The 17,955-nt window shown below is 48.7% G+C and overlaps 1 protein-coding gene across 5 annotated transcripts in view; it reads right to left on the bottom strand.

Annotated features, from left to right (window-relative positions):
• Positions 1-17,955, bottom strand: part of SCRIB (scribble planar cell polarity protein) — a 74,040-nt gene that overhangs the window by 6,886 nt on the left and 49,199 nt on the right. For 3 of the 5 annotated variants that reach the window (XM_042831281.1, XM_042831278.1, XM_042831280.1), the window contains 9 exons: positions 14,960-15,217; positions 14,616-14,726; positions 11,603-11,779; positions 10,559-10,675; positions 5,774-5,962; positions 4,949-5,068; positions 4,646-4,702; positions 2,589-2,645; positions 1,736-1,819 (listed from right to left, as the gene is read on the bottom strand). In XM_042831281.1, the coding sequence (XP_042687215.1) occupies positions 1,736-1,819; positions 2,589-2,645; positions 4,646-4,702; positions 4,949-5,068; positions 5,774-5,962; positions 10,559-10,675; positions 11,603-11,779; positions 14,616-14,726; positions 14,960-15,217 (1,170 nt within the window). The remainder of the gene's footprint in view (positions 1-1,735; positions 1,820-2,588; positions 2,646-4,645; positions 4,703-4,948; positions 5,069-5,773; positions 5,963-10,558; positions 10,676-11,602; positions 11,780-14,615; positions 14,727-14,959; positions 15,218-17,955) is intronic. The other 2 variants (XM_042831279.1, XM_042831282.1) reach the window with 2 other exon arrangements.

The raw sequence follows: 17,955 nt of genomic DNA, 5'->3' as shown, positions 1-17,955 counted from the left end.
CTGATTGAGTCAAGAATGGTTTGGGTTGGAGGGGTCCTTAAAGATCATCTACTTCCAACCCTCGTGCACCAGACCAGCCTGCCCAGGGCACCCCCAGATGTAGGCCACTCACACTTCTCTGGTCAGTCTGTGCCAGGGCCTCATCACTTCCACTGTGAAGATATCTGTCCTTATATCCAATCTAAACCTGCCTTCTTTTATTATCCCTTGCCCTATCACTGCACACCCACGTACAAAATGCCTCTCCAACTTCTTGTAGGCCCTTTTGGGTACTGAAAGGCTGCTATAAGAGAATCCCGACGCTCAGCCTCTCTTCTCTGGAAAGGTGCTCCAGCCCTATGAGCTGCATGCTTTTCTGCTGGTTGGACTGCTTGAATCTTCCAGGCTGTCACCACATGGGATGGCTGCAGCCAGAACCTTGCTGTCATTGGGAGCTCGTATCTCACAATCAAAGCAGGTGGGATTTTTTCAAGCAGAGTAAAGGTAGGGCTGAGCAAAAGACAGTTGGGAGAAGATAAATGTGCACTAATTGGTCCTTCCCCTGAGATGGGACATTTATAGATGCTGCCCCACACGCAGCATTCCAGTGCTCTGCTGCACATTCCAGAGCCAGGCGCTCCCAGGCTCAGCCATAGGCTCCCAAATGCTGCTCAGCTCTTGGGCTGCTCACAAAGGAACAGCTGCTTGCATGGGGTTGGCTCTCCCCTCGCTTCCAGCTTCTCAGTTAAATGAAGAGATGCTGGAAATACTTCAGATGTTCTTCTGATGAAACAATTTTTTGTGGACAGCCAGGAAAGAAAAGGCAAAGCTTGGGAGGATGGGGAGGAACAAAATAAGACAGAACTGGTGACAGTCATGAGATGATACACAAATATGAGAGAAGAGCTGTCTCAATGGAATGAAACGGAGATGGGTAGAAGAGATGATCTGAAACAATGGGAGAACAAAGAGATATTCTGTCTCAACATCAGCAAAGGGTTGGTCCCTCCTGTAACAGCAGGAAGGGAACTGGGGATAAGCCTGAGGATGCGAAGCTCTAAGGGAGCAGGCAGCAACTCAGCAGAACAGGCGTGATGCAGGGGGGACAAAGAAAACAGAGATGGAGATGTGACACTTTAAACAACCCAGGAAAGACGGATAGCTCTGTAATCTGTGACATTTGTGGAATCTGGATTTTCTCTTTGCTGAGTTTCCACCATGTATCAGAGATGGCAACACAGGAGGGCAGAGGGGCAGCAGCAGTGCCAAAGGCTCTACTGTTATCTCTGCTAGGTGGGATATGCAATCACTTCTGCTTCCCCTTTTGCAGTCCTAGATGGATCCTAACCTTGCTTTCTCTGCACTCCTTGCTTTCTCTGCACACAGCATTGGTGCCTTCTGTGCCTGGCATCATCTTCCCCTCCTGCTTCTGCAGCTTTCAGTACTTGCTTATTTCCCCACCAAAGCCCCCACACTCCGTTCACGTGTATTCTTCCCTCCTGCTGGGCTTTCTTTCTGCCTTGTTCACATCATCTCCTGCACCAAAGCAACCACAGAAGCCACTTCCCTTTCCACAATGGGAAGCAACTTGGCTTTCTGCTCTCACCATTTTCTCCTAAATCTTTCCGCTGCAGCTCCTCCTGTTTCAGATACCTGAAGCCCACTGCAGTTCTGCAGAGCACCGCTACCATCACATTTAGGCAGAGGAGAGGGCAGGAAAGGGAGCAGGGATGTGCACTCAGCACCCATCACTTACAGTGCGATTGACTCTCTGTGAGCCACTGCTGGGCAAAGCAGCCAGGGTCCGATAGTCCATTCGCAAAGGTTCACTCGTGACATTCTGGAGAGGGGGAAGGGGGGAAGCAAAAAACAAAACAGAAACACCAGGAAGAGATCAGGCCAGAATTCAGCTACATCAATCGCAGAGAGCAATTCAAAGGAAACCACCCTTAGTCACAGCCAAAGCTTTGTCTCCAAACGCTGCAGGAAGATCCCACTGCTGGGATGTGAACCTGCAACTGCTCCAAACGCAGCCACAGGGAAAAGTGACAGCAATACTGCAGGGAACAGCCACACTGGGATGCTGGTCCTCACCATTTCTCCTGTGCAGTGCACACATCCACTCTCTCACAGAAAGAGAAAAGAATACTGAATATATGTAACCAGTTTTCACCAAATCCAGAAAGATTTTACAGTCTGGAGCTGGCGATACAGGAGTTGGACTCAATGACCCTTACGGGTGCCTTCCAACTCGGCATGTTCCATGATTCTCCGTTTAACAAAGTCAATCTGCAATTCCTCTGTGATATCTATTTTCAGTATTAACTCACACTGTTTGCATAATTGTGCCTGATATCACTTCCTATTTTAATTTGCTTTCACATTTTAGTCATTGTTTTTCGCTAGCTCTTCCTCAACCACGTTAAAGAGTTCCCAATTTCTGCTATCTCCTCATACGCTGAAGCTGTGCTTTTTGCAGGGTACAGGGGTGTGAGGAGAACACATGCAGAGGGCAGTGAGTGCTTCTACTTTTCGGGGGCTCCTCCAGCCCTTAGGCTGAGCTCTGCCTCTGCTCTCCAACTCTCCATCCCTCCCACCACGCTCCTCACCTCTGCCGCCTCCTCAAGCTGCCGCGTGGCCGCCTCCCGCTCCCTACGCATCCACTCCTTCCATGCCACAGGACAGAGCCAGACCAGCATCCAAGCAGTGCAGGCAAAGAGAGAGGGAAAGAGGTCAGCTGCATGCTGGGCAATCATTCCAGAGGGAGAACAGAGGGGTATGGAGGGGGCTGGTGTCAGGATGAGGTGAGCAGAAATCAGCACGTGAGCTTGGCCCAGGGAAGGAGAAGCTGGCATTCTGCTGGGCACTGCCAGCAAAGTGATGGCAACAGCCATCCCATACAAGTAAAGACAGGGGGTCATCAGGGGAGGGAAGAGGGCAGGTGGCTCTGAGATCCTCAGCAGGGCAACTGCTAGGGAGAGGAAGTGGAGCTGAACCCTATGCAGCGTCACTGAGGGATGGGAACAGGCTGCTTATAGCTACAAGAGGGATCCTGGCAGAGCACAGAGTGGGGAAGCTGCAAGGGCACAGAGAAACAAATCTACAGAGCATGAGCTGGTGGTCGTCGAGGAAGAAGTCCTAAAAAATCACATGCTTGTTAGTAGCATCACAGCCACAAAGCTACAGAGATGGCAATTGTACAGAGGGCTTAAAGCCAGTGGCTGAGCACAGAGTGTCATGAAAGTGGCCAGTAACCAAACTCACTGCAGCTTCAGAGCTGCAGAAGGAAAGAAATAACACCCACTGCTTGATTTCAAGAGGAATTACATCTGTTCATTTATATTCTGTGACTTTTTGCCCACAGCCTCTGCAGCAGAGTGGGGGCTGTGGACAAAAGGAGCATAATTGCTCTGCTCTATGGCACATTTCAGCCCTTCTGACTGCTTCTCTCCATCAGCAGCCCCCAGAGGGTCCTGAGGGCACAAGGCTGATGGATGGGACGCAGCTGAGGAACAGACAGAGCAGAGAGTTCTGATCAGCACCCGGCCATCCTGTGCATTACCACCAGTGCCCAATATCACACTCCCAATCTCCAGACAGTGATGAGCCACATGAGAAGACGCCAGCGCTCCAGAAAACTGCCGGACCCAAAGGGATATTCAGGGATATTTAAGCTGAAGTGTATGTTGGTGCTGGGTATGTATGCTTTGGATAAGTATCATCTGCAAAACTGGAGGTCATAAAGTGAAAAGTAACAGGAGCCCCAGGCAGTGCTGATGGAGCTGGGCAACACCAGAAGTCCATCCCTGCAACATCTGAGCCAAAGCTCTGCGGTAAGGTTACAGAAACAACTGGCAGCAGAGCTGAGACAGAGAAACGTGCCAAGGATCGGCCCATGGAGATTTGGAGTCACTGATATTGCTCCTAGAATCTGAATGATCAAAGAACCAAACTTGGAAGACGTATGCAGAGTGCAACGGTGGTTCCTGAAAACTCGTTCAGCTCAGGGACTGAACAACAGAGAGAACCCAGCAAGATAAATAGATCTAAACTGGAAACCTGAAGAAATGCAAAATGTACACAAACTTATTTGCCAGGAGAGCAGATTGACAACGCACAATGCTAAAGAATTCAATTTTTCCCTCATTTTCCAACAGGATCTGACTGAATAAATTGCAGTTTTAACAGAGAGAACGGGAAAATCCAATCCCCTCAGGGACAAAGTACTCGTGCCCAGCCAGAACAACAGCCATGGAAACTGAGGAGCACAAACTCCTGACTGATGAACGGGGCTGATTCCTCAACCTTTGAGCTGTGTGTTCTCATCTCTGCTCATGAAAGCTGTCAGATCATGGAGAGAAGTGATGAAACGTGGGGCTCCCAAGCCAATGGGCCATTTTCCTCAAAGTTGCAGCTTTAAGCAAAGTCCCAGCAGTAACAAACTGCACACATAACAGGTAAGTACCACCAAAGAGGCACACAGGAAGGTACGCCAAAGCCAAAAAGCAACTACAGTAACTGAGAGGTGCACTATGGAGAGACGAGGCCCACAGCCCCCACAGAGATCACAGTCGAGTAGAGGCGATCTGCGCCATTTTCCTCAGGGCCTGCAGCCTGGGCAGAACTGCTGTCAAGAACAAACTCCACCACACGAAACATCTCTCACCACTTTCTCCATTTCTTCTCTCTCCCACTGAGTCGCTTCTCTCACCATTTCCATCTCCTAGGAGAGACCAAAGTTAGAGCCACTTCACCCCGTGCTCTCTCCCTGCGTGGAGGATGGCAACCTCGGGAAGAAGCCAGACCACGTCTCAGCCTCGTGCTGGTCCATGTGCTGGGAGCTGCTGATCCCACAAACATGAAGTCCGCTACTTGTTATGCTGCAGGTCCCACACACCAAGGGAAATACTTGAGATTTAACAAGTATTCCATTCCTCACCACTCTCCCAGCCAAAGCCAGAACACCCACCTTCTGCAGCACCTCCAGTTCCTCAGGGCTGAGATCCCGGTCAATAGATGAGATACTTTCCAGGCTATTCTTGCGTCCAATGCCAGCAGCAAAAGGGTTTGCAATAATTCCTGGAGACATCTACGAAGCAAAACCACAATAAAACATGGCAGAAGCCCATAGTATACCATACAAGATTCCACACCCTGGGCTACCAGATATAGAGCACCAAGATGCTCCTGGACAAGACAGAACTGCTTCACAACTCAAAACCTTGTTGCAACTGTCAATTACAAAAAGAAACTGAGGGCTAGGGAAGAGGAGTTTCAATTAAAACAGGTACAGAAAGGGCATAAGATTACCATGGACTGAGTATATGTTCTAGCAAAGGATAAATAAAGGCTTTCTAAGCCTCAGTAAAATAAAACTTAGAAGGCATGCGGCTACCGTGGGTGTTTCCCTGGGTGAAAGGTGAACACCAACGGATAGAAAGAAAATTTACTTTAAATATAACGTCAATACAAGAAAAAATGACTAAAAGAACACTGCAGAAAATTTGTTTGAAACCCACATTTCTATGCAGCACAGTGATATGGTGAAAACAGCTCTGCAATCAGCAGAAGATATCAGCCTTGCGAAGCTACTGTTTTATGAACTGGCAATCACCTCTAGTTCATAAAGCAAGAGAGAAAACTTTGGAATCTGACACCTCAAAAAAACCCAACCAACGAACCGACAAAAAAATCTACAGCAAAAGGCTGGAAAATGCAGCAAACTTCTGTGCAGAAATAAGTGGGCTCCTTATTTCCTTGGTCTCCACGGGGCTCCTCGCGCCCCCCTTCTCACCTCAATGGCAGCTGCAGCCTTGGGATCGAAGCCATCACACACCAGCACCAGCAGAGCATCGCCCACACTTCGGAGTATCTGCACTGCTTCTGTGTGCGTCATCCCCAGCAAACTCTGATGGTTCACCTCCAGGATCCGCATCCCCACCTTGAGACGGCCGTCCCGCGCCGCGGCCCCAGAGGAGCTCACCTGTAATCCATGGTGGAATGGTGGCTTTACTCAAGGAGCAAAGAGAAGGTCGGGGAGCACGAGGACCACATCAGGGAGAAGGAGTACAAAAGGAACACGGAAAAAAGGCTGAGGCTACACGTCAGGGAAAGAGATTGAAAGTACACAGACACATTGACAGAGAGAGCAAAAAAGGGAAGAATTTGTGTGTTTCAATAGAGGAGAAGTGTAGAAGAAGCCCATTCTGAGAGACGAAAAGAATCTGTATTTGAAATATCTTGTTCCAAGGGAATAAACTATTTGTTTGTCGATGAAGCAGGTGAGAAAGAAACTTCATGCATCCATGATTTACCCTCAGAGCAAGGAAATTCCATTTTTTGTTGCTGTTCTTGGGAGAGAGATGGAAAAACGCAAGCATGGGGCTAAGTTTTCTGGATAAAGATAAATGAGTCATAAAGACTTTGCACTTCTTTGTGGAAGACAAAGGCATAACAAATCAGAGAATCATAGAATCGTGAAGGCTGGAAAAGACCTCTGAGATCACCAAGCTGAGCCACAACGCGTCCCCACCATTCCCACTGACCACGGCCCTCACTGCCACATCTCCACAGCTCTCAAAAACCTTCAGGGTCAGCAACTCCATCTCTTCCTAGTGCAGCCCGTTCTGATGCTTGGCTGCTCTTCCTGAGAAGAAATTGCTCCTAACATCCAACCTGAGGTTATGAACTTTCCCTCCTCTTTCTCTGAGAGGCACCACGCGTAACTGCTGGTTTTTTTCCCAGCAAATGACAAGAACTTATCCCTGCCTCATGTAACCAAAGCCATCAGGGGAAGCAACTTCACATCACATACTGGTAAGGCACAGAAAATGCCAGAGTTTGTCTTAAAAAGTGCAAATATCAATGTGTGTTTGAGGAGAAAATGAAAGTGTGTGCTTTGTCACCAGAACAAAGGAAGTAAAGTTAAGGGAAGGTTATTAACGTTTTCCTCTTGAGGACAAGGAAAAGAGACTGCAGGATTTGCTGTGGGCACAATGTGGAAAGGAGGAAAACAAAGTATGATGTTTGGTATAGGAGAAATATGCAAGCTGGGAAAGTGAAAAAGAAACTGAATGGTGGATTTAGGAGAAGACGCTGTCAGGGACTGTGCAGAAACAGAGGATTCAACTGAAAGGAACAGAAACAGTTGGGGAAAGGAACAGAACCCTAAATGGCCCTTACTTCTAATGGGAAACCAAAACCTTGTAACAAAACGGGATGCACGCATGGCCAAGCTCAAATGAAGGTCTTGGTACACTGGCTGTACAAGCAGATGTCGCTGGGAACACGAGTCAAATAATGGCTTTAATTCAACTGCCCAGACTCAAACCAAAGAACCAACATGAATTACGAGCAGCGCTACATAAAGGCTTTGCAAAAAGAGCATGGAAACGCGGGGGATCTTCTGCACAGCCTGCAGATTTATGCCAAGAGGATAAGGAGAGCAGAGGGGCACCAGAGGGGTGGGGGAAATGCAAGGGCGTGCAGGGCTGGTTGTCAGAGCAGCAGGGAGGCACAGAGAGCATGAGAAGATCTTTGAGGTCCTTTCCAGCCTTAATGATTCTATTCTAAGACAAAGACAATGCAGAGAACTCAGTGATGGGGGGAGGAGGGGGGAAGAAAAACCAACCAGCCAAGGTAGAGTACCTATTTGGTTCATTCTTTTATAAAAGTACTTGGAAAAAGAGAAGGGAATGCTGCACGTGATCTTTTTGTAGGTTTTCGGGAGGGAAAATAGGCATGCATTCATGATGATAGGATTCTATGATTCTGTGATTCTATGCATGCATACAATTTCCTACAGGGAGGAAAACAGGAAAATGCATGAATGGAACGTGCAAGTATAGAAGGTGACACATGAAGCTAAATGGAACACGACCAAACTCTCCCATTTTCTTTCCCAGGGAGAGCAAATGCACCAGCATGGCAGTAAAACACGCCGAAATAATGGGAGGAAGAGGAGCACATGGAAAAGTATGCCCATAATGCTAACAGTCATCTGTATTACTCTTATCTCACCAGGGCAGACTATGCTATTCCCATTGCAACAGACAATGAGCTTCAAACTGTGGATATGTTTAAGGCTTCTGATTGTATTCAACTCGTAACACTTCAGCAGTAAGGTTTTAACAAAGAAGAGCCAGTTTACAGGTTAAAAAAATGTATGATAATGAAGAGACTCAACAAAAACAACAATTAAGGGAGACTGAGAAGAAAGAATGCTGTAATCAGGCAGCCGAAAAAGAGGAAAGAGAAGAAAAACAACGCTCCATCTCTCAGCTAGCAGAGATAGAGAGGCAGAATAAGCCAAGCAGGAAAAGCACACTGGGTTGGGGAGCTGAGAGTGAAGCTGAAATGACACAGTCAAGGCAGCTGTGATCAGTGCCCTCTGCTCCTTTCCCCTGGCAGCACAACCGACGATAAAGTCAGCATCCACAGCACCTAAGTGGCTGCTAACACACAGCCCTGCCTCCTCCCCTCACCCCCTCTCTGCCCAGGCTGTGGGGACCCCTACTGTCAGGATGCCAAGGGGCAGAGATGCTCCCAGGACCCAAGGGCTGGGTCACTACGAGGGGATGGAGAGCAGCCACCGACAGCACTGACAGGTGGGTTAAACCCCTCAGCAGCATCAATTCCTGCAGGCTGGCTGTCAGGAGATCACAGAATCATTCATGCTGAAACAGACCTCGAAGATCACCACGTCTGACCCCAAGCCACCCCACGATGCCCATTAAGCCACATCCCTCAGCGCCACATCTCCACGGTTCTTGAACACCTCTGGGGATGGTGACTGCCCCACTGCCCTGTGCAGATGTGCCACTGCATCACCACTCCTTCAGAGTGAAATTTCTACTCCTTCAGAGTGAAATTTCTACTCCTTCAGAGAAGAAATTGGCCCTAATATCCAACCTCAACCCCACCTGGTGCAACGTGAGGCCATCGCCTCTCATCCCATTGCTGTTTCCTGGGAGCAAAAGCCAACCTGCACCTCGCTCCAACCTCCTTTCAGGAGCTGGAGAGAACAGTGAGGTCTCCCCAAGTCTTCTCTCTTCCAGACTGAACCGTCCCATTCCATTGGTCCCCATAGCACTGTGCTCCAGACCCCTCACAGCTCCATTGCCCTTCTCTGGCCACACTCCTCGATGTCCTTCTTGTATTGAGAGGCCCAAAACTGAACACAGCACTCGAGGTATAGTCTCACCAGTGCTGACATCCATGTCCTGGAATAGGGAAATGTAACAGCGCTGGGAGCACTGCCTATAAAATCTAGCAGCATTAAACCCTCAGTGGGACTCAGAACAGAACTGTTGCTGGATTCCCCGTGGCCTGGGATGCATCAGCACAGTCTTCCTGAGTCCTGAGTTGTGCCTCTTGTGTGGTTTTACCTAAAATCTGAGTCTAGGTGATGACTGTATCGCACGACTGATAGGAATATGTCCTGATCTACACAGGGTCCACCCAGATGACAGACGAGCCCGTGTAACTGAGACTTCTAATGATGCTGTGCAACTATAAGCCACACTAAGTGCTAGAAAAGGTGGTAACTAGTTATGCTGGCTGTTAAATCCTTGTTTAATTCGTAGCAAATCTCCAATTACAACCACAACCCCGTGGTCAGCCCTCAGACCGCCAAGGATCCCTAAAGATCTTGCCTTTCCTCTGCAGTGTGCCACTACAGAAGCACAGAATCACTCAAGCTGGAAAGGATCACTACGACCACCACGTCCAAACCCCAACCCACCCCACCATGCCCACTAAAACAAGCTCCTGAGTGCCACATCTCCACAGTTCCTGAACACCCCCAGCGTCGGTGACTCCACCTCCTCCCTGGGCTCGTTACTGTAAGGGATTAACTGGTGGATATGAAGAGTCCACCATGCAACAAGGATTAAGACTCTTTAGAGCAAGGACAGTGTTTCTGCTCTTAGCATAGCAGCTAGAGAAGGAAACAGTGATATCAATACGAACATTCAAAGCAAGCAAGGGAGGTGAAACTGCACTGTTCACCACTATGCTCTCTTTATTGATAGCAAAGAAGTTGCAATACTTTTTGATAAGGGTCAGAAAAGCATTAGCTTATACACAGCACTGCATTGGAAAGTGTGTGTTCCTGCCTGGGGAAAAGTGACATGACAAATCAGTATGCATACAAAGGAAAGGGAACACGGTGCATGGCACAGCAGGCACAGCAAGGAACTCATACTGCGTTCAGTGACAAAGGCAAATGCACCTCTGACTGGGCAGGTAAGCCACAAGCAAGTGGGGTAGCAACAGGAACTGAGGGGAAGAAGGAAAAAGCATAGGTTTGTGTAATGGAAAAAGGACCAAAACTCGCATAGCAAAAACAAAACAAGGCAAACAAAGGAAATGAAAGAAGAAATGTTACAGCTGTTGTAAAGGAGGAAACATGAAATGAAACACGTTCACGTGCTTCAGCGGATGGAGAAAACTAAAAGAGAATCAGCGTAGCCAGTGAAAAAATGGAGAGAGCACCAAACACAACAAATTCTCTTAGGGATCATTTTTCCTTCTAGCAGGACATGCACATCACCAAGGGGCAGAATTTGTGGGCTGGTACCTTAGAAATGAAGATGCCTTCGTCAGTAGGATCAAATGGATTTCCAGCATGACCTTTTGCTCCACCCCGGATGCTGATGCCCAGCTTTTCTCCTGGAGCCTTTTCAATGCATATTTCCTGAAAATACAGAAAGATCTCCTTGTTTCTGGCTTTAGATCAGACTGGAATTGTATAGGAAAAGCTTTTAGGGGATGGGCATATTCTAAAAATCCTGAAAGTGACCTGACTTGGACGTTTCACACATTTGGCAGTTGATTCTCTTCTTTATATGGCTTTGTATTTTTACTTTCTACCTCTATTCATGAAACATGAGAACAATCAGTTCTGATCACAGTATCACCACTGGTACAGCAAGAGGCTCCCTACAGTCCTCAATTGGATATGAACTCACAGGACAGTAGATTCTGTGACCTATTTTAGCAGGGGGTTGGACTTGATGACCTCTTGAGATCCCTTCCAACCCCCGTGATTCTGTGATTCCACCACAAGACAACTGCAGAATAGTTTGGGTTGGAACAGACCTTAAAGATCATCCAATCCCCCTCGCTGTGGGCAGGGACACCTTCCCCTACGTCAGGCTGCCCAGAATCCCACCCAACCTGGTCTTAAACGGCTCCAGGAATGGGGCACCCACCCAAGCTTCTCTGGGCAGCCTGTGGCCTCAGCGCTCTCTGAGGAAAGAACTCCATATGTAATCAAGTCTCCCCTCTTTTGCTTTAAAGTCATCACCCCATGTCTTATCACTATCATCCATGATAGAGTCCCTCTCCGTTTTCCTCTAGGCCCCTTTTAGGTTGAGGATGTCTGCAATGAGGTCTTCCCAGAGCCTTCTCCTCCCCAGACTGAACAACCCCAACTCTCAGCCTCTCTTCACAGGAGAGGTGCTCCAGCTCTCCGACCATCTTCACGGCCTTCCTCAGCATCCAGAAAGTTCAGATAGAAGTTCAGTTGCCCTACAGACTCAGACCCCCAGCTAGGTAAGAAACCACCTTGAGAGCTGAGCTATCTGTGAAGAAGGAAGTGCAATCCCTGCTCAGAACCCACCTGCATGCCAGGCGGTGGTGGATCTCGCCTTACTACCACGCTCAGCTCCTGGGTGTTGGAGAGCAGAGCGTTCACGGCCTCCTGGTGCGTGGCATGGCGCAGGTCAATGCTGTTCACCTCCAGGATCCTGTCCCCTACCCGCAGCCCACTGCGAGACGCCAGCCCGCGGGGAATGACCTGCAGAAAACAGTTCGTGTTACAACCAGAGAAGGAAATCTGCCCTTGGAGAGGGGCTGACAAAGCCTGCGGCTGCTCCTGTGATCAACAGCAAGTGAGTGAGTGTTACAGCTTCGGCGGCAGGGAGCTCAAGGGCCAATTTTTACGGCGTCTGAAGGCAATCGTCCAACATCCTCCGAGGCCATTCTGACCTTCTCTCTGCAACTGAAGCTCCCCGAGAGGTAATAAATTCATCTGTGAAGAAGCAGCTCAGTGCACTGATGGGTTGATGACATTCAGTGAGCCTCCACAAACAGGAAAATTCCACCCTCATCGTCCCTTATTACATGTCCAAGCATTGCTTGGAGAACTGCTCGTCGCCTGGATGACTGTTCATTATCTGAGTGACTGAACACTGCAGTTCATTCACTGTGATGCTTCAACAATTTTCAAAGCCACTGCTTTCTAGAAGAATTTAGAAGAAACACTGCAGAAGGGGAACCGGTCTACACTGTTTATTTCTAGATGCAAAACATCACTCTCAGTTACCCTGACGTGTATTTCTTTGAAGAGGAAAAAGTGATCAACATGGCTGTTTTCTACTCATTATAAATTACAATTCTAATATTTCCACATATCGTTTCTTGGTTGCAATTTCGGATTTGCTTCCACAACGTTGCTGAAGCTGAGCAGTGTCAGGTCTGGTACAAATCCTTGTACAATCTGCCTGGACACCCTTCCAACTCACTGACACTCCACTGATGGCTCTGATGGCTACTGCTTGAAAACTGTCACCCCGTTTTCAGCCTGTTTAGGACGTTCTGCACCGTAATTACAAGGTCCTGACTTTCTGCAGCAATCAGTGTGTGTGTGCTGAGGCCTGGCTTCCCAGCAGATTGCTTGCTGATGGGAAGTAGAGAGTATTTTTTTTCCTTTTGCTTGTGTGCACAGCTATTGCTTTTCCTTCATTAAACTGCTTCTATCTCAAAAACTTGCAAGTTCTTTTCCATCTCACTTTCTTCCCCCCATCCTCTGTAGGACAGGGAGCAAAAGAGAAACTGTGCAGTACTGCTATGCTATCACCAGAAAGATCACAACAAATACCAAGCTACTTCATCCATAAAAAACAACGAACAAAGTAAGATTTGCTCTAAAATGCCATTGAGTGCTTTCTTATTTCTCATATTATTATTTGAATCTAATTCCTCTGTCAGTTTTCTGAGAGAGAAAGGTGATACGGGACAACGAGTGTGGCTTCACCAAAGGCAGGTCCTGCCTGACCAACCTGGTGGCCTTCTGTGATGGCTTCACTGCCAGTGGACACGGGAAGATGGCTGTATTCCATCTGTCTGTAATTCAGTAAGGCCTCTGACACGGTGCTGAGCTACCAGGTGAAGAAGCTACAAAAGGAGAAGAATGCACTGCACGGTGTCAGGGAAAACAAACAGGACATCAACACGTCCTTGCAGAGAGCTAAGCTAAGTCAGCAGTATATATGTTATCGTTGCAATAGCAGAGGGTACACACTGGGCTGGACTAGAAGGGAGTAAACTGTGAGTTGAGAGCAGTGGTGATTCCCTACTAACCAGCACTTGCATCTGGGGTGTAAGAAAGACACTGGCAAACCCATCTGGGATGCCTTCCTGTGCAAGCTGCTCTGGGGAACTTCTAGAGGGGGTGGTTGGACTGGGTGAGCTTCCCTTCCAACCCCTGTGGTTCTGGGGTTCGTGACTGTCCAAAGGGAGAGAGGCAAGGGAAAAGAGATGGAACAAAGGAAACTAAGTGTTAGGAATAAAACATTCTTTGTAATGGAGGCTGAACATTGGAACAGATGCCCAGAGAGAATGCAGCATCTCCATTGTTGTGGCACTCAGAACCTGACAAGGACTTCAGCGAGCTCCTCTGAGCTGGTTCTGAGATCAAATGGTTCCTTACAGGTTCCCTACAACTCAAATGATCCTCTTATCCCACATTTTAAGAAGGCCACAGTGGAGGCAGAGAAGGTTCAGAGACAGGCAACTGAAAAAAACAAGAGCATGAAGCAGGACCTTGCAAGGAGGAACAAAAGCCACAGCTCTTGATTTTGGGCAGAAAGCTGAAGAAGGAATATGAAGGTGGTGAACAGCCCAAATACAGGACTCCTGATCACCAAATCAGCAGCGTAAGAATGGGACACTCAGAGAAACCACTGAGACATGGGCTAAGAGCAGATCCGAGTGTGCCTCCTCACTGATAGGTAAAGATGTTCTGGGACTTGCAGGCATGCAGGAGACAGGATCAGCACCTCCAAGGGAAGAGGGATGCATGGATGCAGAGAGGACTGGGCAGGGGTATCTCCCCAGCATCTCTCATCTAACGAGTGTGGCTGGCTTTCACGGAGAAGGGCTGCAGTAAGCGAGAGGCTTGTGCACTGATCCTGAATAAGATCTGCCAGTGTTACCACGGCACAGAGAGTGGGAAGTTGAAGGACACTGGCCTGGATGCAGGAGAATCTTCTGTTTTTCCTTACAGCTACATATCCATCCCTGACACCTTTTGAGTAACGGGCCAATTTCCTGGAATGCCTGCATCTTTCCAGCATTCACTAAAACAGAAGCTTCAGCAATTTCAAAAGCTTACTCTCCCCAAACAGTGCAGCAGGAAAGAACTCAGCAGGTTATTATTAAATCATTCAGATTTCTAAAACAGCAGAGATACATTTAATAGAAATCAACTCTTTACATATGCACACATTTCTCCTCCTCATCCCATTCATTTTTTTTTAATCCTTATTACACTTTTCAGACTCTTGCATCAAAATCCTCCGTCTTAACCCCAATAGTGAAAACAGCTCAGGAATGTTCACTGCCGGGATTACCTTTGAAATGAAAACCCCTGGTTCATGAATCCCAAACGGGTGGCTCGAATGGTCGCTGCCTCCCACGATGCTGAGCCCCAGAGGACCACCTGCTTTTACGAGGTGAATTTCCTGGAAGGAACAAGAAGCAGAGTCACGGAGAGCGGAGAACGTCACCTTATGAATCAGGGATGCTCTGTGTGAGTGAGCACAAGACAAGGTCCCACAGGACAAGAGGGCCCCCCGTTGCTTCTCCATACCCCAGCAACCCACCCAGCCCTCATCACGCGACCACATTTTCGAACCAAGGGCGCTCAACACCACACACCTATTACCCAACACCATCCCTTATTCCGGTGGCTCACCTCGATGGGATACTGATCCTCCAGGCCTTTAGAGAGCTGGCTCCTCTGCAGCGAAGGCATCTCCTCTGCTGGGCTCTCCCCATGGCTGGGGGGTGGCGGTGGGGAGTGCATGCGCACCCACGGCGCGCCAGGCGCGTCTCCCTCGCCGGGCTGCTCTGCAGCCTCTCTCTCTACCAGCAGGACGATGGTGGGGGAGGATGCGGTAAGCAGCGCTACGGCCTGATCATGCCTGGCTTCTGTCATGTCTACCCCATTGATCTAGAACAACCCGCAAACTCAGCGTCAGACCGTCACCTGAGCACAAACACACACCCTGAGACCCACGCTGACGCCCTGCCCCTCTCAACGTCCGCTTCACAAAGCGCGGTGTGGCTCAGAACACTCCTTCCTGCCTTGCAAAGGGACCCGGGCAACTTCCCATTCCTGGCTGAGCACAATCCTCTCTGCAGACAGCTCACCGACCCCTCTCACCTTCCCTGCACACTTCCAAGCTCTAGCAGCACCAGCGATGCTCCAGAAAATGCCAAAGATCAATGGTGATGCACCACTTCCCGGATGCCACAAAGCTAGCTATTGCCACTTTAGCTATTGCTAAGACTGTTTGCATATTCATGACCAAGAGAATCCCTTCCACTCCTTTTTGGCTTTGTGCTCCAGCTTGCCTACTGGGTCAAAGGAAAAAAAGCCCAAATGGTCGCATTAGAGGAACGGGTCCAGCGACCTTAACAAGGGAAGAAGGCAAAGCAGCGATTCCCAGAAGTGATGTCACGGCACACCAATGCACCATGCCACCAGCTGCCTCTGTACTCGGGCATTTGCCCATATCAATCACTCTCCAAGCTTGGACAGAGGCGATGAAGAGCTGAAGGGCACAATCTGATGTGCAGTGGGACCTGCTGTGAGCTACTGGGCTGCTGTCTGCCCGCACTGGGCAACATGGTGGCACAATGATGGGAGGATGGCCCCAGTTTTAAGTCACAGAAAGTGTAGCACAGGTACAAAATCATCTGGAAGCACTGAGAATGAGATTCAATCAGTCAGTAGCAAATGTCTGGCGGACAAAAGGAAAAGCAGAATTCTTTTTGACAAGAAAGCATACTGCAATACACTCTCCAGCCTTGCAACGGTATCAGTGAAAGACAGAAATGCTTTGGACAAAGAGGCACCTGCAATGCAGAGGGAAGCAGCAATGTCATTTGCAGAGCAATGGAAAGACTTCAACTATAGAACTGTGCACTATTGTCAATCTTCACACTAAAGAAGTAAGAACATCTAATACAAGTTAACAACATGAACAAAATGCACGAAGAAAAGCTTGCAGGACAAGCAGAGGAACAGCGCTGCCTACAGAAAGAAGATATAAAGCAGCCTGACTAGAAGAGACCAGGAAGAATGTGACTATTCGCCATGAGAATACAAGGGACATTAAATTGAGAGGAGAGCTAAGCTAGAACACTGCCAAAGGGACCAAATGTGCCACGGAAACAATAATTTGACAAATTAAAAGGTTCTTAAATTCTGAAAACACTTTCCAAAATGAACAACAAAGACGTGAACACAGCGGCTGCTCAACAAACAATCACACAACAGTCACAGCAGCTGGATTGTGTAGCCTGATTCCTCACTATCTAACCCCCAGAATTATTATAACTACTAACAGTTTCTGGGCAAAGTTGGTTGAAGAGGCTCTGAAGAGCTGTCTAAGAGCTCTGTCCAGAAACTCCACCAACACGACCACTACTCAGCCCACCTGCCCGTCCCATCCAAGCCAGCTGTGCTCCTCTGCCAATGCAATGGGGGTTCAAACCACAGCAGGGATTTTGTCACTCTCCCAGCAATGCTGCCCATCTCCTGACAGCCCCCCACACAGCCAGGTGAGGCAGCTCCCAGTTGTGACGCAGATGGGAAACTCTCAGCCCTGCAGCCTTTGCTCTTACGCTGAGACATCTGTCCCCAAAGTCCACCTTTGGCACCAACCACTGAGGACCAACAAGGAGGTGAAGATGTCAGCCTGCACGTTATCACACACAGGAAGGGGCTCCAGGAAGGAAGCACCCAGGTAGAGGCTCGTCAGCACAGAAGACCAAGGCAATAAGCAGGAAAGACAAACAACATGCAGATACACAAACCTAATGAAGAGCAGATAAGAGACGAGACTCGGGGCGCTCACAGATGGATCATTAAACAAACTGCTCATCAGGTAACATCATGGCCTGATTTTTGGGAGGTTCTCTGTGATCCTCATGGATAACATCCCAACTGGGGATATTCTAAGGCCTTTTTTTTTCTTTTCTAATGGACCACAGGCATACAGTGGTATTCCCCCGGATGCCAACGGATGAGGACACAAGATGTCCCTCACTCATAGCACCTCCCATCTAACAGCCCTTGGCAGAATTTTCAGCATCAATTGCTCATTAGGCTTCTCACGCACCATCTGGTGCCACTACTCTCTCTGACCTGGTAATCTCGGCTGGGGAGCACACTAACCCCCCTGTGATTCTGGAGGAAACAGTCAGAGACCTACTGCTCCAACTGGACTGCCACAAGTCGATGGGGCCAGATGAGATCCACCCGAGAGTGCTGAGGGAACTGGCGGAGGTGATAGCCGAGCCGCTTTCCATCATCTGTCAACGCTCCTTGTTGACTGGTGAGGTCCCAGATGACTGGAGGCTTGCCAACGTGACTCCCATTTATAAGAAAGGTTGTAAGGAGGATCCGGGGAACTACAGGCCTGTTAGCCTGACCTCGGTGCCAGGGAAGGTTATGGAGCAGATCGTCTTGAGGGAGATCATGTGGCATGTGCGGGGTGACCGGGGGATCAGGCCTAGCCAGCATGGGTTCATGAAGGGCAGGTCCTGCTTGACCAACCTGATCTCCTTCTATGATCTAGTGACCCATCTGGTGGATGAGGGAAAGGCTGTTGATGTGGTCTACCTAGACTTCAGCAAAGCCTTTGACACTGTCTCCCACAGCATTCTCCTGCAGAAGCTGGC

This window comes from Centrocercus urophasianus, unplaced genomic scaffold (assembly GCF_019232065.1).
Source record: "Centrocercus urophasianus isolate 14NV4802_14NV808 unplaced genomic scaffold, USGS_Curo_1.0 seq_359, whole genome shotgun sequence".
In the NCBI taxonomy this organism is placed as follows: domain Eukaryota; kingdom Metazoa; phylum Chordata; class Aves; order Galliformes; family Phasianidae; genus Centrocercus; species Centrocercus urophasianus.
Note: the sequence above shows the minus strand (reverse complement) of the source record. Positions and strands in the feature narration are given on the sequence as shown.